General features: G+C 37.6%; 1 protein-coding gene across 9 annotated transcripts in view; it reads right to left on the reverse strand.

Annotated features, from left to right (window-relative positions):
• The window catches only part of ARFIP1 (ARF interacting protein 1), a 130,346-nt gene that overhangs the window by 72,246 nt on the left and 33,664 nt on the right, over nucleotides 1-24,436 (reverse strand). For all 9 annotated transcript variants that reach the window (XM_028104334.2, XM_028104327.2, XM_028104326.2 and 6 more), the window contains one exon: nucleotides 17,134-17,235. In XM_028104334.2, the coding sequence (XP_027960135.1) occupies nucleotides 17,134-17,235 (102 nt within the window). The remainder of the gene's footprint in view (nucleotides 1-17,133; nucleotides 17,236-24,436) is intronic.

Consider the following 24,436-nt stretch of genomic DNA (forward strand, 5'->3'; position numbering starts at 1 on the left):
TCTGCTATTATTTGCTCCAATATACCTTCTGCCCCTCTCTCTCTTTCTTCTTCATCTGGGATCCCAATTATTCTAACGTTGTTTTGTCTTATCGTATCGCTTATCTCTCGAATTCTGCCCTCGTGATCCAGTAGTTGTTTCTCTCTTTCTCAGCCTCTTTATTTTCCATCATTTGGTCTTCTATATCGCTGATTCTCTCTTCTGCCTCATTCATCCTGGCAGTTGGTGGTCCCATTTTTGATTGCACCTCATTAATAGCCTTTTTGATTTCAACTTGGTTAGATTTTAGTTCTTTTATTTCTCCAGAAAGGGTTTCTCTAATAACTTCCACGCTTTTTTTAAGCCCAGCTAATATCTTTAAAGTCATGATTCTGAACTCTAGGTCCGACATCATACTAATGTCCGTATCGAGTAGGTCCCTGGCTGACGGTACTATCTCTTGTTCTTTTTGCTGAGGTGATTTTTTTCGTCTTGTCATTTTGTCCAGAGGAGAAGAGATGAATGAGAGAACAAAATGCTAACAGGTTAACAACGTCCCCAGCAAATATACTCTATACAAATCAGAAAAGACCTAAACCTAGGAAAAGAAAGGGAAAGAAAGAAAAAGAAAGAGAAAAAAAAAGAAAAGAAAACAAAAAGAAAAAGATAAAGATAAATACAAAAACAGAACAATACCAAAAAAAACAAATATGATCAAATATGATCAGGCTAGTGCATAGATCAGTGCCACACACTAGATTTTGGGTGTATTTTGGTCTGTTAGAAAAAAGTGCCTCCTAAAATTTTAGAGGAAGAAAGACTTATATATGTACAAAATAAGGGTTGATACAATGAAGGGATGGAAGATGACTGTAAAGATGAAAATTATACAAGATTTTATAAAAGGAATTGATACAAGAAGTTGTTTGAAAAAAGAAAGAAGAAGATTTAAAAAAAAAGAAAGAAAAAGAAAATAAAAAAAAGGGAGAGAATGTGATCAGTCGGGAGACTAGAACAAAGCCATACACTAGTGATTTAGGGTATATTTTGATCTGTTAGAAGAAACTGTATCTCAAAATTTTAAAGAGAGAATTTACACATATATGCCAAAAATAAGGGTAGCTAGTATGAAGGGATAAAATATGACTCTAAATATGAAAAATAAAAAATGTTTTTTTAAAAAAAGGGATTGATACGATGTTGGTTCAAAAAGGGAAAAAGAAAAATTTAAAAAAAACATTTAAAAAATTAACTTTGAAAAACTAATGAATCATGGTAAAAAAAAGCCATGAATTCTCTGTGCAGTATTCCCCTAGCGCTGGAGTTCTCCCGTTCTCCTTGATCAGTAAACTTGTTCTTGGCTTGCTGGCTGTTCTTGCTGATCTTCTGGGGGAGGGGCTTGTTGCCATGGTTCCCAAATGTCTTTGCCAGAGGCGGAATTGCCCCCACCCCTGTGGTCCAGGCTAAGCAAGCTGCTCGGGTTTGTTCTCAGGAGCTTTTGTTCCCTGCAAACTCTGATACAGCTCTGGAGGACCAGGGTGAAAATGGTGGCCTCCCAATCTCCACTCGGAGGAGCTGAGAACTTGGGGCCCCGCTCCTCAGTGCGTCCCCAGAGAAAAGCAGTCACTCCCATCTCCCTGGTCTCTGGCCGCACTGCGTGCTCACCCGGCCTGTGACCAAGCGTTTCTATCTCTGGCACCCGACCCCGTGTAGAGTCTCCAAACCCAGCAGATCCCTGCAGTGAACTCCCGCGCCGCTCCTCCCAGGGGGAGGGAGGGGAGTCTCCCTGGATCTGCCGCTTGTTGGGTCACTGCTGGAGGAGCAGTGGCCTGACTGGGCCGCAGATCACAGTTTATGGCAACCCCAAGCTAAGAGCCTGCGCCTCGGCTCCATCTCTGCAGCCGGCTTCCCCGCTCCGATACCTGGGAGCTCTGCCGCACTCAGGCACCCCCGGTCTTTCTGTGACCCCGAGGGTCCTGAGATCACACTGTCCCGCGAGGTTTCCACCCCCTGCTTAGCCACTGGAGCGACGTCCCTCCCCGGAACCGGCTTCTAAAAGTTCCGATTTTGTGCTCCCTGGCTCTATCACTTGGAAGAAGCGGCCGAGGAAGGCCCCCTCCCCCACCGCCTATCCTCCCGAATATCGCCTCGGATTCACTTCTCCGCACGTCCTACCTTCCAGTAAGTGGTCGCTTCTCTGTTCAGAGTTGTTGCTACTCTCTTCTTCAGTCTCCTGTTGAGTTCGTGGGTGTTCAGAATGGTTTGATCCCTATCCAGCTGAATTCCTGAGACCAGACGAAATCCAGGTCTCCTACTCCTCCGCCATCTTGCTCCGCCCCCCAAAGACTTTTTTTTTTTAAGATTTTATTTATTTGACAGAGAGAGACACAGCAAGAGAGGGAACACAAGCAGGGGGAGTGGGAGAGGGAGAAGCAGGCTTCCTGCTAAGCAGGGAGCCTGATGTAGGGCTCGATCCCAGAGCCGAAGGCAGGCACTTAACGAATGAGCCACCCAGGCGCCCCAATAGCAAAGACTCTTAAATCACTTTTTAAAGATTGTCATAGTCTCACCAAGAACCAACTATTACTAGAAACATGAAAGACCTGGAAAGATAATTCAGACAGACCTTATTGGAATACCAGCTTTTCTAGTTAGGGGCTATGTGATCCTGGACAAGTACTTAAAAATTTTCTTAGTCCCTGTTTGTTCAGCTGTAAAAATAGGCTAAAAATTACCTCAGAGTTCTATGAACTCTATGAAAATCAGGTGAGATAATTAATATAGGCAAAGCACCCCATTACATATTTTTAGGCACTCAGTTAATGTTAGGCATCCCTCTCCCTTACTACAATCATTGTTACAACTAATTAATGCTATTGCTAATAATTACAGTGAAAAACACTTCTTGAACACTAAGTGCTAGGAATTGTTCTAAGCACTTTAACATACGTATAGGCAGTCCTCACTTTGCATTACAGTGTAGGACTGTAACAATGATCGAGCAAGCTGAAACCGTGCAAAGTGATTTATGGAAAATATTGATTATTCCGCAACCTTTAAAAATTCTTGTCACAATGTTAAAGCTCTTTCCTTGTTTACGTTAATCAGTGAGACGTCACTAAGTTCTTCCGGATCAAATCTAGAGTCTCTCCAACAGTGGCAGTGTCAATCAACATCCCTACAGTCAGCTATTTCTTCCAAAATTCCATTTAGGTTTGATATGAATTTCACTTTTTCCAGTGTTATCATTCTTCATTTCTTTGCTGGACTTCCATCTTTATTCACCCATTCCCTTTTGATCATCCACTTTTGGAAAATGTCACATGGGTTTATGACCAAGAGACAAGAAGGTAATACTACCACATGGTTTGCTGTCTGTATGAACTGAATAACAGGTATGGCAGTGACCAATCACCAAGAGACTTTGAAAGAAGTGATATGATTAGTCGATAATCATGATTTACCTCTGTTATTCACATAGTGATTTATGGACTCCAGTGCTAGCAGTGAAGTTTGTCCTTTATTCAATTACAGTTAATATACCATGGAGACTTAAATCTGAGATGTGTTGTTGGGAGACTGGCATCATTTAATTAAACTGTGGTAAATGAAATTAATGCATATTGAATCTATACAAAACAAGAACTGCTTGTATAGTCTCTCTTTAATCTTGACAATAATGCTAAATGGTACTATCATGATACTGTTCTACAGATGAAAAATTGGGACACAGAAATGTGTCATTTAGTTACTAACTAACTAGCAATACAGTTAGGACTAGGCTTTAAGAAACAATATGAACTGAATGTATAGTAAACGTAAATAGCTATAAGCAATTTATTAGAGACTTAGAATTTATTTTAGTCCCTACGTTTTCTAAAAGATTTAAAGAAATGCCTTTTAAAAAACATTATTTCAGAATCTGCTGAAGTTTAAACACTAATGCAAATACATTCTCAACTTGTAATTTCCTAATAGTACAAAAGAAATGAAAACTCTTTCATCCATTTTCATTTATTTCCTAATGTCACTTAAAATCTCTTATCACAGGACAAAATCCTTTTCCTCTAAATTTAGAATTAAAAAGAAAAATCATTACACTCAGCTTTATTTAATTCCTCTTTTTAAACCAAATCTCTGAGTCTGTTCATTTCACGGAATAAATGATCTTTACCTTTCCAGTTTATTTTTTAATATAGTAAATCAGTGGTTTCTAGTTTTAAATATTAATGATCCTTTGATTCATATTTACATTAAAACCAGACGATCTTTTCTCCCTGAAAGACAAATATATCACTTACAAAATAAATACTGTCAAACTACCAAGACATTTTTTAAACTTTGCAAGTTTGGTCATTAAGGCCAACCTATTTTTAGAATGGTTTCCTTGAATGTTGCCTTGCTCAAAGTCTTGATAACTTTTTAGCTCTCCCTAAGAAAATAAGTATCAAAGACACCCCTCAAAATCTGAGGAATAAAAAAGCACATGTGGGTGCCTGGGTGCCTCAGTCAGTTAAGCGCCTGCCTTCGGCTCAGGTTATGATCCTAGGATCGTGGGATTGAGTCCCACATCCAGCTCCTTGCTCAGCTGGGAGTCTGCTTCTCCCTGTCCCTCTGCCTACTTGTACTCTCTCTGTCAAATAAATAAATAAAATCTTAAAAAAAAAAGGCACATGCAAACAAAATAAAAATGGTAGGGGCGCCTGGGTGGCTCCGTCGTTAAGCGTCTGCCTTCGGCTCAGGTCATGATCCCAAGGTCCTGGGATCGAGCCCCACATCGGGCTCCCTGCTCTGTGGGAAGCCTGCTTCTCCCTCTCCTACTCCCCCTGCTTGTGTTCCCTCTCTCACTGTGTCTCTCTGTCAAATAAATAAATAAGATCTTTAAAAAAAAAATAAAAAAATAAAAATGGTATACAGATCCAGGGCAGTTGTGTTTGCTGTGTTCTTTGGAACTTCTCTGAAAAGAACATTACTCATTTGAATCATCTGTCCTGTCACAAAGTACTGTGTAAATTCCCAGAAAAGAGATACAGTAGTAGTAGTTGGTAAGAGGGTTACACAGTAAACATGATGGATATCTCTGATTATCTAAGTTTTCAAGAAGTTACAGGGATGCCTTCCAACTTCTCATGCATGGCCTCTAGAAGAAACAACTAGTTTTCTGAAGATACTACATCTCACTCAGGCTCCTCCCAATGACCTCCTAGGGGTCTTTTACTCAACAAACAAAAGTTCTTCCAGAAAAAAAACCTTTATGTAAAACAGCTGTGAAATCTGACAAGCACTAAGGCCTTTCTATGCCTCAACTGTCACTAACAGAAGGAACCTACCCAAAAGTGGTACAAATGGGTCCATTCAGATTCTGAACAGAATTATCATTTTGACAGTTGTCCAGCAGCTGAGTGTAACACAAAGTGATATGGGGTTATGTGAGAGAAATGTAGGACTTGTGAGGTAACTCTGTATTGTATGAGCTTGTTTACTGTTTTTGTTTTTTTGTAAAATACATATTCTCTATGTTAATATAATTTAGCCTCAAAACTCACAAAAACCTAAAATGTGCCTTTATATGATCCTTAATTTATCTTTTAGTGTCTCAGTTATAAGGCTGTGCCTAGCTTAGTAACTTTTTAAATATCTGCTACTGCATTTACCCCTATGGTCTCTAGAATGTATTTCAGCAACAATGAGCCCACTATACCCAACAACATAAAATCCTTAATTTGCATTTTTATGTCACTGACATTCAATTCAAAGTTTAGGACTTAGCAAAGTCATGCTTAACAATTATACAATAAAATGGAATAATCCTAAAGTTAACTTTCTATTAAAGCATTAGGTTAAAACTCAGCATTTAATATTTTAAAAACAAATCTTCAAACAATTAAGCTAAAGCAATCAATATAATGCTTTTGGCAAAAAAGTTTCATGTACATTTTAAGTCCTTTTGAGAGGATACAAAATAGTATTTGTAGTAACAGCTTCCATAAGGCTGTGAAGGGGTGCTAATTTTCAACCAAAATGCCTTCATTTTGCAGATTCTCATGGAGGTAAGAACAGGAATGAGGCTAAAAACATAACTTCAGAATTTATAATTTTGCACAGTAATCTACTTTTGAAATAGTGCAAAACCAGCAAATAACACAAAATGTTTAGCCAATTTTGTTATGCATCTTATTAAGGATGCTTAACAAATCCTTAATAAGATGCATAACACAACAGATAAGCAGAACTAGAGATTTATTAATTAATACTCCCCTTTATGTAGGGTGAGAGGAGAAATTTTAAACAAAGGAGTGATTCTCAAAGTGTGTCCTGTAACCAGCAACAATCTGTTAAGGATTCTCTAAGTACTCTATAAATCACACGAACTCTCTCATCCCTCAGTTCCCTTACACTATGTTCTCCCTGTTTTCCTCTTATCTCCTTCTAAAATGGTCTGCTGTTCTTTACTGGTTCTAGGTTCTCTACAAGAGAAAAGTCTGAAGTCTCACTTCCCCACTTCCCTTGGAAATCTGATCCATCTCCCGTGTCTCTAGTCTTGTCACCCCTGAAATTCATTCTTCAAACTGTAGGCAGAGAAAACTTTCTTTTTTATTTTAGATTTTTAAAATTTATCTGACACACACAGAGCGAGCACAAGCAGGTGGAGCAGCAGAGGGAAAGGGAGAAGCAGATTCCCCTCTGAGCAGGGAGCCTGATGTGGGGCTCGATGTGGGACTCAGATCCTAGGACCCCGGGATCATGACCTGAGCTGAAGGCAGATGCTTAACCAACTGAGCCACCTAGGCGCCCCATAGAGAGAACTTCCTAAAACGTGAATCTGATTGAGACCTCCCATTTTTACATCATTTAGTTCCCTTTGCCTTTTAGGTAAAATCCCGAACTACTCAACACGATTTTAAGGTTTTGCAGGCTCTGGTCCCTACTTATCTCTCTAGCCTCATTTCTCACATATCTGCCCCCACATTCTCCACTCCAACAACAGAAAATTTTCAATTCTATAGTCTTACACCTTTTTCAGTTCCTTCTAGTTGCCTCTGACGGGAACTTCCCTCACCCTTCTTCATTTGGCCAGCTCATTCTTGAGATTCAGCTTGCTCAGCAATTCCTCAGGTAATCTTTCCATACTCTTCCTACCGGTTCTCAGACCATGCTATACTTGGCCTAGCATATTACTTTTCAGATGATATTAAAATTTGTAAATTAATTAATTTTTATATTCTTTCTTCCCGCCTACTGTAAAAGCTAAGACCAGGTTGCTTATCTATCTTGTTCCCCTTTAGTTTTCATTCCTAGCATCTAGTAGATATAATACTAAAACTTCATTTACTAGAAATTTCCTCAATTTAAACATTCCTCAAAATGGATAAAACCGTCCAAAACATTTACATAATTTTTAAAGAAACAAATTGAAAAGTTTCTGTTAAATGTTCTATGAATTTTGGTAATTTAAAATCCCCTTTGTTGAGGCACCTGAGTGGCTCAGTGGGTTAAGCATCCGCCTTCAGCTCAGGTCATGAGTCCAGGGTCTGGGATTGAGCCCCACAACGGGGCTCCTGGCTCAGCACGGAGTCTGCTCCTCCCCTCTCCCTCCCTGCTCCTTCCCCCACCATGATCTCTCTCAAATGAATAAAATCTTTTTTTTTTTTAAATCCCCTTTGCTGTTTTAACAGCTGCCTAGAAGGAGTATCTGCCAGAAGCAAAGCTATTATTCAAACAGATCTCCACACCCCCAATCCTACTGTAAACTACCGCAACATCCTAACCTCCTCGTAGTGGCCTCGCTACCCTCCACAATTACCTTGAGTCAAAGATGAGTATTCTCCAACATTCTGCTTATCAAAGGAATAAAAGGCAGGGTCAGCATTTTCTCAGTTCTCCACTGATACTTCTAAACTACCAGTTCTCAAACTTTAGTTTGGGTAAGAACCACCTGAGAACCTACTAAAATTCAGATTCTTCTCAGCTGTCCACTGTGATCTCATTAAGTTGGAATATGAAGCCAAGGAGCCAGAATTTCAAACAAATAAGCCAGGTGATGCTGATGCAGCTAATGCTTTGTCTACATTTTAAGGAACTCTGTTGTAGAGAACTGTTTCTGCACAGCTGTACATTACTGACTCCCATCCCACATTTCCTTGTGGGCCACATTGCCTCACTGCCCTTTCCCCCACCTTAACATGGTCATCTACCTTCTTTTTAGCCAATCTCAAATATTTATTGAGAGCTTTGGCACATCCAGGTCTTCTGCTCTATCCCCAACTCTTACCATTATTCTGGGTGTTCCCAACCTTTTGCATGTCCTTGGGCACACTTTCAGAGAATAAAATGATTCTATGTTCAGTTTGCAATTCTTTCCAAACTGATATATAAGGTCCAAGCTGAGTTTTAATAGCTCATCAAAAACATAGCCTATAATGGCACGGTATGTAGTCTGTTGCTTGCTTTTTTCTTTTTCTTTTTTTTTTTTTAAGATTTTATGTATTTATTTGACAGAGAGAGAGACAACAGCGAGAGAGAGAACACAAGCAGGGGGAGCAGGAGAGGAAGAAGCAGGCTCCCAGCTGAGCAGGGAGCCCGACGCGGGGCTCATGATGACCTGAGCCGAAGGCAGACGCTTAACGACGGAGCCACCCAGGTGCCCCTGCCTTTTTTTTTTTTTAATACAAACTGTGAGATACTGAAAATGAAATAAAATCTATCGCATGAGCTTGCCTACCTATGTTGATACAGAATGATGGGTGGTAGTAATAATCTGTTATTGTATGATTTTTTTTTTCTTAGTATACTTGTAGGAAGCCCAAAGTTGGTCGTTTGATACAGGTTTGGTAATTTGTAGTTGGACAATGGGCCAAAAAAAATGTGAGGGCCGATAAAAGATAAAAAACAATCCAACCTATACTTTCGTCTCAGATTTCATTAACCACTTCATCTTTAATTCCTTTCATCTTTCATGCCCCATTCTACTTAAGCCACCGGAATTCCCATGGCCACTCTTTGGGACCTTGTCATCACTCAGGAAGCAATACCTCTGGAATTTTAAGACCAATAACTCACTTTTTGGTCACAACCTCCTGTATCTGTTATTCCACTTGATCAAGTTAGCAAATCTCCTGACTCATCTATTTTCTCCATTTTATCAACACACACACACACACACACATACACACAATCTCAGTCTCCTCTGTCTCTCCCTCCTCCCCTCTCATTCAGTCAACAAACATTTAACAAGAACTTACAGAAGCACTCTTTTGATAGTTTTCTGCCTACCCTCTCGGCTTCACCCCCACCCCCATGCCCTCTTAGTCTAAACTTTAAATAGTACTGAAATTTGATAAGAATGAAATCACCTGCCAACCTCCATCAAGGGAATGTTGAATTCATTCAAAGACTTATCACTGTGGGAACATTTGTATGTATCTACATTCAAAACAACTGCTACTAGAAATCAAAAAACTTATTCATGATAGAATTTGCTTATAAATAAAGGCAGAATCTACCATCTATTTTATAGGCACAATATCTTATAATTAAGATAGATAAGGCTTCAGCCCCTCATTAAAAATTATATTTATATATATAAATATATAATAAAAATTATATTTATATATAATTATATTTATTCACACTTTTCAATAGAAATTTCAATCCAGAGTTAATTTAAAAGATGTGTATGTAGGGCGCCTGGGTGGCTCAGGTGGTTAAGCGACTGCCTTCGGCTCAGGTCATGATCCTGGAGTCCCGGGATCGAGTCCCGCATCGGGCTCCGTGCTCGGCAGGGAGTCTGCTTCTCCCTCTGACCCTCTTCCCTCTCGTGCTCTCTATCTCTCATTCTCGCTCTCTCAAATAAATAAATAAATAAATCTTTAAAAAAAAATCATTTCATAAAAAAAGATGTATACGTAGTGAAAACATACTTAAAAACATAATTTGTGGTAATAGTACTAAGAATATAGTCTTTATTTGAAAAGTAAGTATTAAAATGAATCTAGATTTGCACGGGTTAAACAATCCTTGAAAAACATTTGCCATACTTCTAAAAGGGTCCACAATACACATGATATACAGCTGGTAAAAACTGGCCTTTGGAAAAAGTCCCCATCAAATCAATGTTGCCATTGATGGAGCTACTAAACTTTCCAGATGTGAGTAATGCAGAAATGTGATACTGAATAATATGTAGTAAGGAGGCAAACTGTTATCACATGCTATTCACACTCTAGGACAGGATGGCTGAAGTAGAAAACATGTTACATTTTTTAAGTCCTTATACTGGAATTCATTCCTTTATTGAGCAACTCCTATGAAATTGTAACTGTGCTGTGTGCACACTGTTTCTGCCCTTAAGTTGATTTCAACCTCTTGGGAAAAGCAGATAAGTAAATGGGCAGTTACAACGCTGAGGTGAGGGGAGGAAATATGTCCAAAACAAGTGTTCTAACCATTTCCATTCTTATGTTCCTTCCCCAATCTTCTCCAGACTGCTAGAGTTTATCATCCAGACTGATAAGTACAGGGGAATGGAGTAACTACTTAGTTCAATAAAAGCCTTAGAACAATAACAACAAAGGCCACGGATGCAAAATTTCAACAACAACAATGATGATGCATGCTGGGAAATTAAAGACAAGATGGATTTATCAAGTCTGAGAGTACAGTACATCTTCCTGTTGTTCCACAGAAGTCTAGAAACGTGTTTTTAGTCCCAGCTTTAACATGTGTTTTCATTCACTCATTTATTCACCAAACATTTAATGAAAGCCTGGATTACCTCTTATGTGGCAGCACTGCAGATAAGGTAATGAATGAATGGAAACATTTTTGCCCTCACCTTACTTATAATCAAGTCATGTACAACTGGTACAGCCAGTTATAAGGATAATTCCATCAAAACCCCAAGGGTCCTTTTCCTCAACTGTAAAATAAAGTAATGGGATTCAGGGATCTGTAAAGTACTCCTACTAAACTGAATCCTGTGATTTAACTCAAAACTTGTAGACCAGAGGTTTTTAAGACCCAGGAAACTAAGGATCCACAGGCAGGGTTCAGGGCGTCCTAAACTCCCTAAAACTGAATGCAAAATTTGGTAGTTTTCTGTATATGTACATTTTTCCAGAGAAAAGTTCCACAGGTGGAAAAAACTAAATTATGGATTTTAGTTTTGGGCTTCCCACAGAAAAAATTTTGTTTTAACTCTATCTACTAAGATAATTTCACTAAATCTGCCAAGTATAACTTAATTAACAAGAAGTTTCAACTTCGTGGAGCTCATACTTGCTTCTTCTCTTTAATTCAGGTCACAAATTGCATGCTTTTAATCTAATATTTTGACCAGCACTTTAACAGAAAAAGTAAAAATAATATACGGTTTATAAGTCAAAGAATAATTTGTATCCTTCTAAGATTAAACTTTACTGATCTTTAAAAAACAAGAATTTTTATTTAGAAAAAAATATTTTTTGCTGTAAAAAACTGTGATAATATTAAGACTAGTATTCTATCATCTCTTTATATAGTTGTTGTCCCTTATCTTAAGAAAAAGAATAACAAGCCTCAAAATATTAACATATGTTAAGCTGCTACCAGGGGATTTTTAGGACAAGCTCTTTCATTACGATCTCTATTAGAATGTGAATGTTGAGTTAGCATCCAACCAGGACCTCCTGTAGGACACACTAAGAGGGGAAACCAAATGAAGAATGAAACATCTGCAATGAGACACAAAAACCAGGACAGAAACATTTACAATTTCATTGCCTGTGCCACAGTGACACCAACTGGCCAGTCAAGATATGACAACTTGATAAACTACCATCTTAGTTTTATACAAGACTTTATATTTTTTAAAGTGCATCATGCAGTATGCTTTAAATAAAAGCCATCAAATGATTTTAAACAACAAACAGGTATAAAAGGGAGATGTATATAAGTAAAATATCTCAGAAAACTCTGGTTATGATCGAGTTTTACATGAGACATCTTTACTAGTCTATAAAATACAGTCTAATGCTAAGTAATACATTTTCACACTTACTTTCCATATGAACTTTTATCAATATTAAAATATGAACACAGACCTGAGGTTAAATGCAATTTTCCTTTTATTGCTCAGGAAAATAAAGGATGGAAAGTATGACAAAATTGAGGTAAATATCCCTACAAGATCTTGAGTATAATTTATTCAAAACGGTCGAAAGATGCTTTTGAAATATTGTTTTCACTCACGGTGAAAGGGATCACACAGCCAATTTTATTTTAATTCAAGGATATTAAATATGTAAGAGGCTCTCGTGATGAATATATTTTTAATAAGAGCAGGTACAAACAGAAACAAGTTTTATGTTGAATTTCTTCAGGTAGGTGAAGTGGGGTGTACTACTTGAAGTAGATTACTGCTTTTTTTTTTAAAGATTTTATTTATTTATTTGACAGAGAGAGACACAGTGAGAGAGGGAACACAGCAGGGGGAGTGGGAGAGGGAGAAACAGGCTTCCCGCTGAGCAGGGAGCCTGATGCGGGGCTCGATCCCAGGACCCTGGGATGATGACCTGAGCCGAAGGCAGACGCTTAATGACTGAGCCACCCAGGCACCCCTAGATTGCTTCTTAAGAAACCTTGCCCACAGGTAAAGTTCACATCCAATAAAAGGAGACCTCCAGGAGAACATCTTTTTTCCTTCTCTTACCACCCAAAAGACGTGAAATAACACTGCAGGGGAATGTCCAAAAAGAGGATTTGACGTTAACCAATGAGTAATTTACAAAGCAGCAAGTCAGTTGGTCTTGACTGCATAAGCAAAGAGCTAACACAGATAATGTTATGGTTTAATTCACTTCACTCAAATAAGACTCAATTCTAAAGTTAAAATTTGAAAGGATAAAAACTTTTTTCAGTGCCACTCAAAGGCAAATAAAGGTTCTTATTATTTAAATCTTTTTTTTTTTTTAGATTTTGAGAGAGAGGGGGCAAGAGAGAAAGCGAGTGGGTGAGGGGGAGGGAGAGGGACCAGTAGACTCCTCGCTCAGCCTAGAGCCTGAGACAGGGCTCTATCCCACAAACCTGAGATCATGACCTAAGTGGAAATAGAGAGTTGGACACTTAACTGAACACCCCCCGACCCCAGACATCCCACAGCTTTTAAAAAGATTTTTATTTATTTGAGAGAGAGAGGGGGAGAGAGCATGTGTGCAGGCGAGTGGGGGAAGGGACAGAGGGAGAGGGAGTGAGAATCTCAACCAGACTTGCACTCAGCACAGAGCCCTATGCAAGGCTGATCTCAGGACCCTGAGACCTGAGCTGAAACCAAGAATCGGACGCTTAACTGACTGAGTCACCCAGATGCCCCAAAGGCTTTTAAAAATAAAGGTTCTTAAGTAAAGAGTCATGAATAAGTTTAAGTATAAGGCAACCCAGAAAAAGAACAGAGCTAGAGGAATTAACTACTAGGTATTAGGGTTAAACATAATATTTGTTCCAGACTTAATTACTGTAGTAATTAAGTAACTGTGGTATTATTACAAGGATAATATAAGGATAAAAGACCAAGAAATAAAACAGAGTCCAGAAATAGAACAACACATATATGATTACCTGATTAACAGCAAAAGCTTCCAGTGCAGAAAGGACAGTCTCTTCAATAAACAGTGAATAGCAATTAGATATTTATATGAGGAAAAAAAAAAAAGAACCTTGACCCCCACATCACACAAAAACTAATTCAAGATGAATCACAGAGCTAAGTGTGAGAAACAAAACAAAAAATATTTAGAAGAAAACAATATCTTCATGATACTGGGATAGGCAAAGATGTCTCAAAAGGGTCACAAAAGTCACTAAAAGGAAATACTGATAAATTGGACTTCATTAAAAATTACCAACTTTTGTTCATCAAAAGATACCATTAACAGAGTGCAAAAGCAAGTTACAGACTGAAAGAAAATATCTGAAATATATATATCCAAACAAGTGACTTAGGATATATAAAGAACGCCTACAAATTATTAGAAAAAGGCATGTACCCAACAGAAAAATGGGCAAAAAACTTAAAAAAGGGCTTCACAAAAGATAATATTCAAATGGTCAATGAGAATATGAAAATATGCTCAACATCATAAATTATTAGAGAAATGCATAAGAAAATCACAGTGAGATCCATTATGTTTCCATCAGAGTGGCTAAAATTAAAAGGTATGAGAATACTAAGTTTTGGTAAGGATGTTTAACAACTAGAACGCTCACTCATTGCTGGTAGGATTGTCAACTGGTCCAACCACTTTGGAAAATTAGTTAACAGTATCTACCAAAGCCAAACATCATGTATCTGGCAATTCCATTCTAGGGTATATACCCAATAGAAATAGGTGATCATGTACACCAAAAGACCTGTACAAGAATGGTCACAACAGCTTTATTCATAATAGCCATGGACTGGAAAAAACCTAGGTATCCATCAATTGAAGAATGGATACACAAATTGTGGTATATTAACACAATGGAAAACTACATTACAATGAAAAAGAATGAAATACTGCCATAAGCAACAGTATGAATAAATGTCATAGAAATAATGTTGAGTGAAGCCAGTCAAAAAAGAGTACATACTGTATGATTCCATTTATTTGTAGTCAGGAACAGTCAAAAGCAATCTATGATATAAAGTTAGAGTAGCAGTGATTATCCTGGGAGGGAGGGAAGTATATTGCCTCTGAAGAGGCCAAGAGAGCCAGTAAAGTCCTGGAAATGTTCTACATCTTAATGTAGGTAGTGGTTCCACTTCAGCTGTACACTTAACATTTGTGTTTTTTTTTTTTAATCTACGATCTTGAGGGTTTTTTAAAAGATTTATTTGAGAGAGAGAGAGAGAGAGAAGTGTGCATGAACACATGTGTGCAAGGGGAGGGGCAGAAGGAGAGCAAGAGAAGCAGACTCCCCGCTGAGCATGGAGCCTGACAGGATGCAATCTTACAACCCTGAGGATCATAACCTGAGCAGAAATCAAGAGTCAGACACTTAACGGACTGAGCTACCCATGTGCCCCATTAACATTTCTGCTAATACTGTGTATAAACTATAGCTCAAAACAAAACAAAATGAAAACAACAAGAAAAAGAACAGGCTTAAGGTAGCAGGTGAATCTCCAAAACAATGCAACATTTTGTATGCACTGCGTTTTTCTTAGACGAAAGTCACTAGACTGCCTATTAGAATATCAACTCCCTGATGGCAGGTATTTTTGTCATTTTTATTCACTACTGTATCTCCAGGCATGGTACCCAGCAGATACTCGATAAATATTTGCAGAATAAGGTGCACCTGGGTAGCTCAGTTGGTTCAGTGTCTGCCTCCAGCTCAGGTCATAATCCCAGAGTCCTGGGATTGCTCCCTGCTCAGTGGGGAGCCTGCTTCTCCCTCTCCCTTTCGCCGCCCCCCCATTCATGCTCTCTCTCTCTAATAAATAAAATCTTAAAAAAAATATTTGCAGAATAAGTTTGCAAAAGGAGCTGTTAAGCAAAAGTAAAACAAAGCAATCATTAACTAAAATCTTGGTATAATGAGTTATTTGAATTAACAGAAGTTTATAAAGTAATTGCTAGAGTCTAATGATGGTAACTTGAATTAGCTTATTATGCAGGTGTGTCTCAGTACTTTCAAACACAAGAAAGACTAAACCTAAAATGAAAATTTCTTGTGTGTTCAGAATTTAAGGTCTCTTCCTTCTGTGAGTCACTCTATATTAGGCCACAGGGGCTTAGAAACCAAGTTAAAACACTTGCAACTAAAATAAGCCTCAAGTTTGAAGACACATTCATTGCTTCCAAAAAATGGCTAAGGCAAAAATAAGTGAAATTCAATGGAATTTACTAAAATCAACTAAAACAATCTATCTAAAACTTGTTTTTCCTCAACCCTAGGTGTCATTTGGCAATGTCTGGAGACATTTTTGTTGGTCACAACTGGAGGAGGGTGCTTTTGGCATCTAGCAGAACAGGCCAAGGGGTGCTGCTAACCATCCTACATGCAGACATCAGCCCTCTACAACAATGAATTTATCCAGCCCAAAATGTCCACAGTGCTGAGATTAAGAAATCCTGATCTAAAATATCACCTTATGTTAAAACAAAGGATTTTAAAAAATAAAGGATTTTATTAAGTGTATGAACTAAAGAGTCCTATTTAAACTATAAAATAATTCAAGTTTCTTTCAACTATTACTTTTCCAAAAATACGAACACTATATTTTTAAAGTTAAAATTGTACAGGGGCAGCACCTGGGTGGCTCAATTGGTTAAGCCTCCAACTCCTGATATCAGCTCAGGTCTTGATCTCAGGGTTGTTGAGTTCAAGCCCCAAGTTGATTTAAAAAAAAAAAAAGGGAAGTTGTACACATGTATCAAATGTCATAAAAAGGGGTATTTAATGTAAATATCTCCAGAGATAATAATCATCACTAACATTTCTAGGACAATCCTAGGCATATTACTTACTTTATCTCATTTAATATCAATATCCCCATGAAATAAGATTCTCATTTATAGTGATTAGAAACAAAATTTAGAAGAGATTAAATACTTGCCTAAGATTACACTGCTAGAAATGAAAGTGGAAATTTGCAGATTATCTCTAAACCCATAGTGTTTCCATTAAAATGCATTAAATTTCAATTTCAAATGAGAGTCAAATCAAAATTAAAAGCACCGCAAGTTTCATTTTCCAGAGTCAATATGCCACTTTAGAAAGTGAAGAGCAAAGTCAGGAAAAGCCTACTTAGGAATTATGTACTAAGGACACATAAAAAACAAATCAGTGCCAATTTTTGAAAGGATAATCTACAGTTAATATCTTTTCTTATCACAAATAAAATTAAATAGTTTTATAAAGTTATATGCCAAAGTCATCAGCTACACTCTTGTCCTGGTCATACAACAGAATTACTGATGATAACATCAAAGCTTAAATGCTTACTGGCAGGGAGCTTAATCTTGACAATTCACTAACATGATCCACCTAGTCATCCCTACATGGTAACATTAGATTCCCAACACTTCAGTCAATCTAAGAAAAATATTCCTATATTAAACTCTATTACTTTCATCTCAACATTTAAGGGTTTATCATGATTCTTTGTATTAAGAGAAAGAAAACTATTCTTACCCTATTAAAGCCATGTTCACGAGAGTCATCCACTTCTCCATTACTAGTCACTGGAATTTCTGCTGCTGAATTTTTGGGAGATTCTTGAGCCATGCTATACTCCTAAAAAAAAGAAGAAAAGAAACAGCTGTAAATAACACCAAATCATAAAAGGCACACATTCAAAAGACTCTTCATGTTTATAGCACTTAAAAGCCACTATTATAGCATTTTAAAAAACAATTACAACCTAACACATAATAAACATGATACTAATCTAATAAAAAATGCATGTGGCATTTAAAACTGCAGTCAACTTAAATTTCTTGTTTAAAAAAAAAGTTACTTGTAGATCCCAGTGGGCAATACCCTTGCTTCACAAATAGTGTAATGATAGACTACCAGTTACAACTGAAAAAAATATCACAGAAAGCCAAGCTTGATTATTAATTCTACTACACAGCTCTACTTTTCCTGTTGTACATAATGGGCTTCTAGGTCAGCTTTTGTCTAAAGAGTTTCCCTGATATAACAAAAATTTTTATTTTTATTTTTTTTAAGACTGATTTATTTATTTGAGAGAGAGAGAACAGAGGGAGAGTGAGGGGGAGAAGCAGACTCCCTACTGAGCAAAGAGCCTGACATGGGGTTCAATCCCAGGACCTGAGCCCAAGGCAGATGCTTAACTGACCGAGCCACCCAGGCACCCCATAACAAAAATCTTTAAATCTCTATACTAGTTTTATACTCTGGCTTTACCGTTCTAAAAGTCAAATAATGTTTGGGGCACCTCGGTGGCTCAGTTGGCTAAGTGTCTGCCTTCCACTCAGGTCATAATCTCAGGGTTCTGGGATTGAGCCTCACATTGGGCTCCCTGCTTAGCGGGGAGTCTGCTTCTCCCTCTCCCTCTGCTCGTGCTCTCTCTCTCTCAAATCAGTAAAATCTTAAAAAAAAGAAGTCAATAATGTTTAAAAAATACAGTCCTTAATTTTATAATCTTATTTTCTCTAAATATAAATTTCTTTCAGAAACTTACTATAGTTAATCAGTAATAGAAAGTCAATTGGGGTTGGTAAAAACTTTCTTTCCTCCAATCGTACGTGATTGTAAAAAGCATGTGTGGCTAAGAGTTAAAATGAGAATTTTATACCTGTAAAGGATCTTAAAAATTATCTATTTTTCCTAATTTTAAAAATTAAAAAACTTCAGAGTAAATAGCTAAACTATTCCACTTTTTTTAGAAAGATTTTATTTATTTATTTTGACAGAGAGAGAGAGACAGCAAGAGAGGGAACACAAGCAGGGGGAGTGGGAGAGGGAGAAGCAGGCTTCCTGCTGAACAGCCCAATGTGGGGCTCGATCCCAGGACCCTGGGACCACGACCCGAGCCAAAGGCAGACGCCCAAAGACTGAGCCACCCAGGCACCCCTATTCCACTTTTCACAGAGAACAAGTACCCCATCTCCGCCCAGCTCCCCTCCCTTTTAAACCAGTAATGGCTTTAAAAGTGTTATACACACACACACACACACACACACACTTTTAACAACAGTGAACACTAAAAGACTTGTTAGCAACACAATCGATATCTAACAATATGTGTTCTAATGTTCAATCCTGAATCCAGCTGCTACTCCTGATTCTGCACTACAAAGAATTACCAAAACCAAACCAAACAACTAAAATGTGTGTGTGTGTGTGTGTGTGTGTGCGTGTGTCTATGTTTAATCTACAGACCTGAATCTACTATCTAGAGCATTAAGAGGCTCTTTGATTTTCTCTGGGAAGAATTTTGTTTAAAAGATTAAAATAACTAAGATAGTGTTGTCATACCAAGCTCATGCATTACTCATGTTGTTTTTGAGGGGTTAAGGATGGGTTCAAGGCCAGGAACCTTTAAAAAAAAAAATCACACTATATTTTTATAATTTAGGGAATTTTAATAGGGTGAGTCATACTATTAAAAGCAAGTATTAATGTAAATAGGTTTGTGGCCTATTCTCTACTTCGGTGAAACATAAAAAAGTCTTATTAATATATTGAATGATACCTAACAATATTTTTCATACACTGTGTGTATCATTACGTATGTGAGACAGAAGATACTGTCAAGTACATGGAGGTAGGACTTAATTTATTCCTAACACTACAGACCAGCAATTCTCAAACTTTTTGGCCTCAGGACCTCTTCACATTCTTAAAAATCATCAAGTACCCCAAAAAGCCTTTATTTATGTGGGTTATATCTATCAATGTTTACTACATTATAAAGTAAATTTAAAAAGTATTAATCCATTTTCAAGTAATAAATGTACACCCACCATATGTTAATGTAAAATCTTTTTATGAAAATAGTTATATTTTAAAACAACAAAAACTTGGTGACAGCAGTAGCACTGTTTCACATTTTTGCAAATTTCTGTAATGTCTGCCTTTATAAGAAGACAGCTGGACTCTCTTATTTATTCCCACATTCAATCTGTTGCAATATGTTGCTTTGGTACAAGTCTATGAAGAAAACCTGGCTTATGTGGCTACTGTCTCTTCAAATAATTGTGGACATACGTTTTTGGTACTATATCAAAACTTGACAAGTGGTCATTTCTTAAAAGTTAACTAAAATGTGGAATATAAACCATAATGATAAACTTCTTTCATAATCTGTCACATTAAAATCCACCAGTCTACCCTGTACTTTGAATGCATCTTTTAGTAACATCATGCATTGGTCATTTAGAAAACATTGATTTGGTGACTTACACATATCACCCAAATATTGATGTAGTTCCTTAAATAATAAAAATTCTTACTTTTATATATAACTGATCTTATCAAAACAGTCTTTAAGTACTAGGAAGCCATCAAGCTCAGGTTGGTGGGTATAAATTTCCCAAAATTCTAATTTTTGCTTGGAAAACTTGAATTTGGCCACTGGCAAGAAATGATGTCAGTCATTTTACTTCAAGTAACAGGTTTTTCCAAAAGTATGTCTCTCAAATACCCAAGTCTAAATATAGCCACAGTTTGTCTGCCATTTTTCCTAATAAAAAAATGGTGTTATATTAAAAAAACAAACAAACAAAAAAATAGTACAGCTAACAACTGAATCACACATGTGCTTTTCCTCAAGACAACCACTGACCTTTGTCATGTAGCAGACTCCCCGCTGAGCAAGGAACCTGATGAGGGCTGAGATCATGACCTGAGCCCATGACCTGAGCCGAGGGCAGACTCAACTGACTGAGCCACCCAGGTGCTCTTATTTACCTATTTTTGTGCACCATCAGTGCAAATGACACAACAATGAAAAATGCAAACAATGCAAATGTCTTACCAGTATTAATGAAAACAGTTTTGCCTTGTAGACTCCCTGAAATATTCCTGGGGTCCTCCAAAACCTCCAGGCCACACTTTGAAAAACAATGGTACAGACAAATGGTTTTAACCAACATTTCGTGAAAGCTTGTTATGTGCAAGGCACTCTTATTAATTAGAATTTTGCCTGCAGACACCTCCAGTAAAGTACTTCAGTAGAGGCCAGTAAGACTGGACAGAGCGGCAATGCTATTGTTATAGACGCTGGCCAATCCCAGAGCCAGCACTAAAGCTGAGATGGCTCTTTAAAGTTGTCCAAATTAAGGCAAGGAGACCAGGCCTTTGTACCCTGACATCTGTACCCCTGATCATTAGATGCAGGCTATTCCCTGGATGGGGCTATGACCACGGATAAGGCAACTGTCTTTGGCAGAGGCAATTCCTGGGAAGACTCAGCTATGAGCCCTCAGGAGGCAATACTCCTGGAACGAGGGCTTTGGTCCCAAAGGAAGTAACTGAGCCACTCACCACAGCATCCACTATATCCTCCTTATTACTAACGTAGTATCTTTTATGTATGTATGTATGTATGTATGTATGTATTTACTCATTCATTCATTCATTCATTCATTCTCAAGAGGACGTGTGCATGCAGTGGGGGAGGAGCAGAGGGAGAGAGACAAGCAGACTCGGGAGCCTGACATCAGGCTCCATCTCACAACCCTGAGATCATGACCTGAGCCAAAACAAAGAGTTGAATGCTCAACCGACTGAGCCACCCAGGCCCCCTAAAGTAGTATCGATTTTAAAAGAGCTTGAAATGTCTTGTTTAGAGGATATCTATTTTATGCATAAATTTACAGAAATTCGCTGATCTCTACTAAGAAAATCTGTCCCTTTCATAGTCCCCAATTAAGGAGCGCCCACTAACTGAACCAAAGACACCAGACTGGCTGATCCACAGTTTACAAGCTAAGAGAAGGCCATGTTAGAAAAGTATTGCCCAATAGAAGAAAGAGAAATTTTCTGAGCTAATCAGTCATTTTGAAGTGTAAATTACGGATGCTGAGAGAATTAGTCAACTGGCATATTGAAAGACAAATGAGAGAAGAAGAGCAAAGAGTAGAATTAGGTTGATGACAGGTCACAGCTTAAAAATTCACAAACTCTAGTTGACAAGTGTTAATCAAACTTGTCAAAGTTTATTTACAGTGTTATCTGTGGCTGCTTCTTCCTTTCTGAATTATGACCTTATGAAAATCCTGTTCTTAGATTCTTTTTTAAAAACTGTGGTAAAAAACGCTTAACATAAAATTTACCATCTTAACCATTTCTAAGTGTACAGTTCAGTAGTATTACGTATATTCACACTGTTGTATAATCAATCTCCAGAACTTTTTCATCTTACAAAACTGAAACTCCACACACATTAAACAACTACTCTCCATTTTCCCCTACCCCCAAGCCCTTGGCAAGCATCATCCTACTTTTTGTTTCTATGAATGGGATTATTCTGGATACCTCATCAATGGAATTGTACAGTTTCTTTGTGACTGGCTTATTTAACTTAGCATAATGTCCTCAAGATTCATCCATGTTGTAACATGTGTCAGAATTTTCCTTTTTAAGGCTAAATAACATTTCATTGTATGTATATGCTACATTTTATTTATCCATTCATCCAACAATGGACACTTGGATTGCTTCTACCTATATGTGAATAATGCTTCTATAAACACAGGTATGCAGATATCTCTTCAAAGATTCTGTTTTCTTCTGGAAATATACTCAGAAGTGGGACTGCTAGATCATATGGTAACTCTATTTTTAAATTTTGGAAGAAACAGCATGCTGTTTTCCATAATGGTTGCACCATTTTATATTCCTACCAACTGTGCACAAAGGTTCCAATTTCTTCATATACTCACCAACAATATTTACTGTTTTTTGGTAGTAACTATTTTAACAGGTAAGAAGTAATACCTCACTATGGTTTTGACTTACATTTCTCTGATGATTAGTGATATTGAGCACCTTTTTATATGCCTGTTGGCCATTTGTATATCATCTTTGGAGAAATGTCTATTTAAGTCCTTTGCCCATTTTCTAAATTGGGTTGTGTTTTTATTACTGAATTACAGGAGTTCTTTCTATATTCTGGATATTAACCACATCAGAAATGCAGTTTGCCAATATTTTCTCCCATTCCATAGGTTGCCTTTCTATTCTGTTGTTTCCTCTGATACACAGAAATTTTCAGTTTTGATGTAGTTCAATTTGTCTATTTTTACTTTTGTTTCTAGTGCTTCTGGCATCATATTCAGGAATTCTTTCCCAAATCCAATGTCATGACGGTTTTCCCCTGTTTTTTCTTCTAAGAATCTTATAGTTTTAGGTGTTTTAGGTCTTATATTTAGATATCTTATCCATTTTGAGCTGACTTTGTATATAAGGGTCCAATTTCATTCTTTTGCATGTGGATAACCCAGTTTTCCCAGCACCATCTGTTGAAGAGATTTTCCTTTTCCCACTGAATGTTCTTGGCATCTTGGATTCTTCTGAGATTCCTATTTTCCTCACTGCTACTGCATCCTTACAATACACCCAGATTACTTGTGGCTATTGGAGTTAGACGTCTGCCTCTTGCAAATAAGAGACACTAGTTATCTGGTCTCTAATTCAACCTGGAAGGCTAAAATCTAGCCATCTAAATAATCATCACTCTTTCAAATTTTAAGGTAAGTTCTTACTTTCTTCCTCTTAAAAACAGCTGGTGATTCAACAGGTATTTACTATCTTCCAATGTACATGGGATAAAACAAAAATAACAATAAGGTCTTTATATAAATCTAAAGTGTATTGCAGACAAAAAGAAATAATTATAATACAGTGGGGTGAACACCAGAGGGAAGCACTTAATGTGGTGAGCAGGAAGAGGGAAAACTTAATCAGCAATGGTATTTAAGCTGAATCTTATAGGATAACAGATTGGGATACAGTAAAGGAAAGATTCTAAATAGAAGGAATAATTGGAGCATAGTGGAAAAAGAGCTTGGTATACTCTAGAAATTGCAAGTAAAGCAACTTGGCTAGAATGGTGATTCCTCATTCATATACTCACTGGTTCAACTGATTTATTGAGCGCTTAAATGTGCCAGGCACAATTTCAGACACACAAGACAGTGGTGAACAAAACAGACAAGACTCCCTATCCTCATAGAGCTTACATTCTAGTTGGGGGAAAAAGCAAATAAATGTGCATGTCAGAGTCCTAAGTGCTAACAGGCATGTATATGTGCACATGTGTTCATACATGTGTTTTAAACAGTGTGGTCAGGGAGAACCTCAGAGGAGGTTTTAATATTTTTGTAGTATCTGAATAAAGTGAGGGAGTAAGTCATAAAAACAGTTGGGAGTATAGCCTTCTAGGCAGAGGGAATAGTAAATACAAAGACGAAAAGGTGGGAAGAAGCTCAGCTTTTTAAGCGAAGACAAGAAGGCCATGTGGCTTGAGGGGAGAGCAAGGGAAGAGAGGAAATATCAAGAAACAGCCAGGGGCAAGAACATGTGTGGCTTTAAAGACCATCATAAGAACTTTGGATTTTATTTTCAGTGAAGTAAGAAGCCACTTGAGGGTTCTGAACATAAAAATGAAATGACCTGACTTATGTTTTAAAAAGATCACTCTTTGGGGGCACCTGGGTGGCTCAGTCATTAAGCATCTGCCGTCAGCTCAGGTCATGATCCCAGAGTCCTGGGTTGGAGCCCTGCATCGGGCTTCCTGCTCAGCGAGAAGCCTGCTTCTCCCTCTCCCAGTCCCCCTGCTTGTGTTCCCTCTCTTGCTGTGTCTCTCTCTGTCAAATAAGTAAATAAAATCTTTTTTTTTAAAAAAAGATCACTTTTTTCCTGCTGTGTTGAATTAAACTATAAGTGAACAAAGGCAGCAGCAAGAAGAACAATTAGGAGGCTAACAGAATAATCTAAGCAAGAGATGATGGTGACCTAGAAA

The sequence above is a fragment of the Eumetopias jubatus genome, unplaced genomic scaffold (assembly GCF_037043125.1).
Source record: "Eumetopias jubatus isolate StellerSeaLion01/CBP00866 unplaced genomic scaffold, mEumJub1_p1.0 scaffold_2, whole genome shotgun sequence".
Classification (NCBI taxonomy): Eukaryota; Metazoa; Chordata; class Mammalia; order Carnivora; family Otariidae; genus Eumetopias; species Eumetopias jubatus.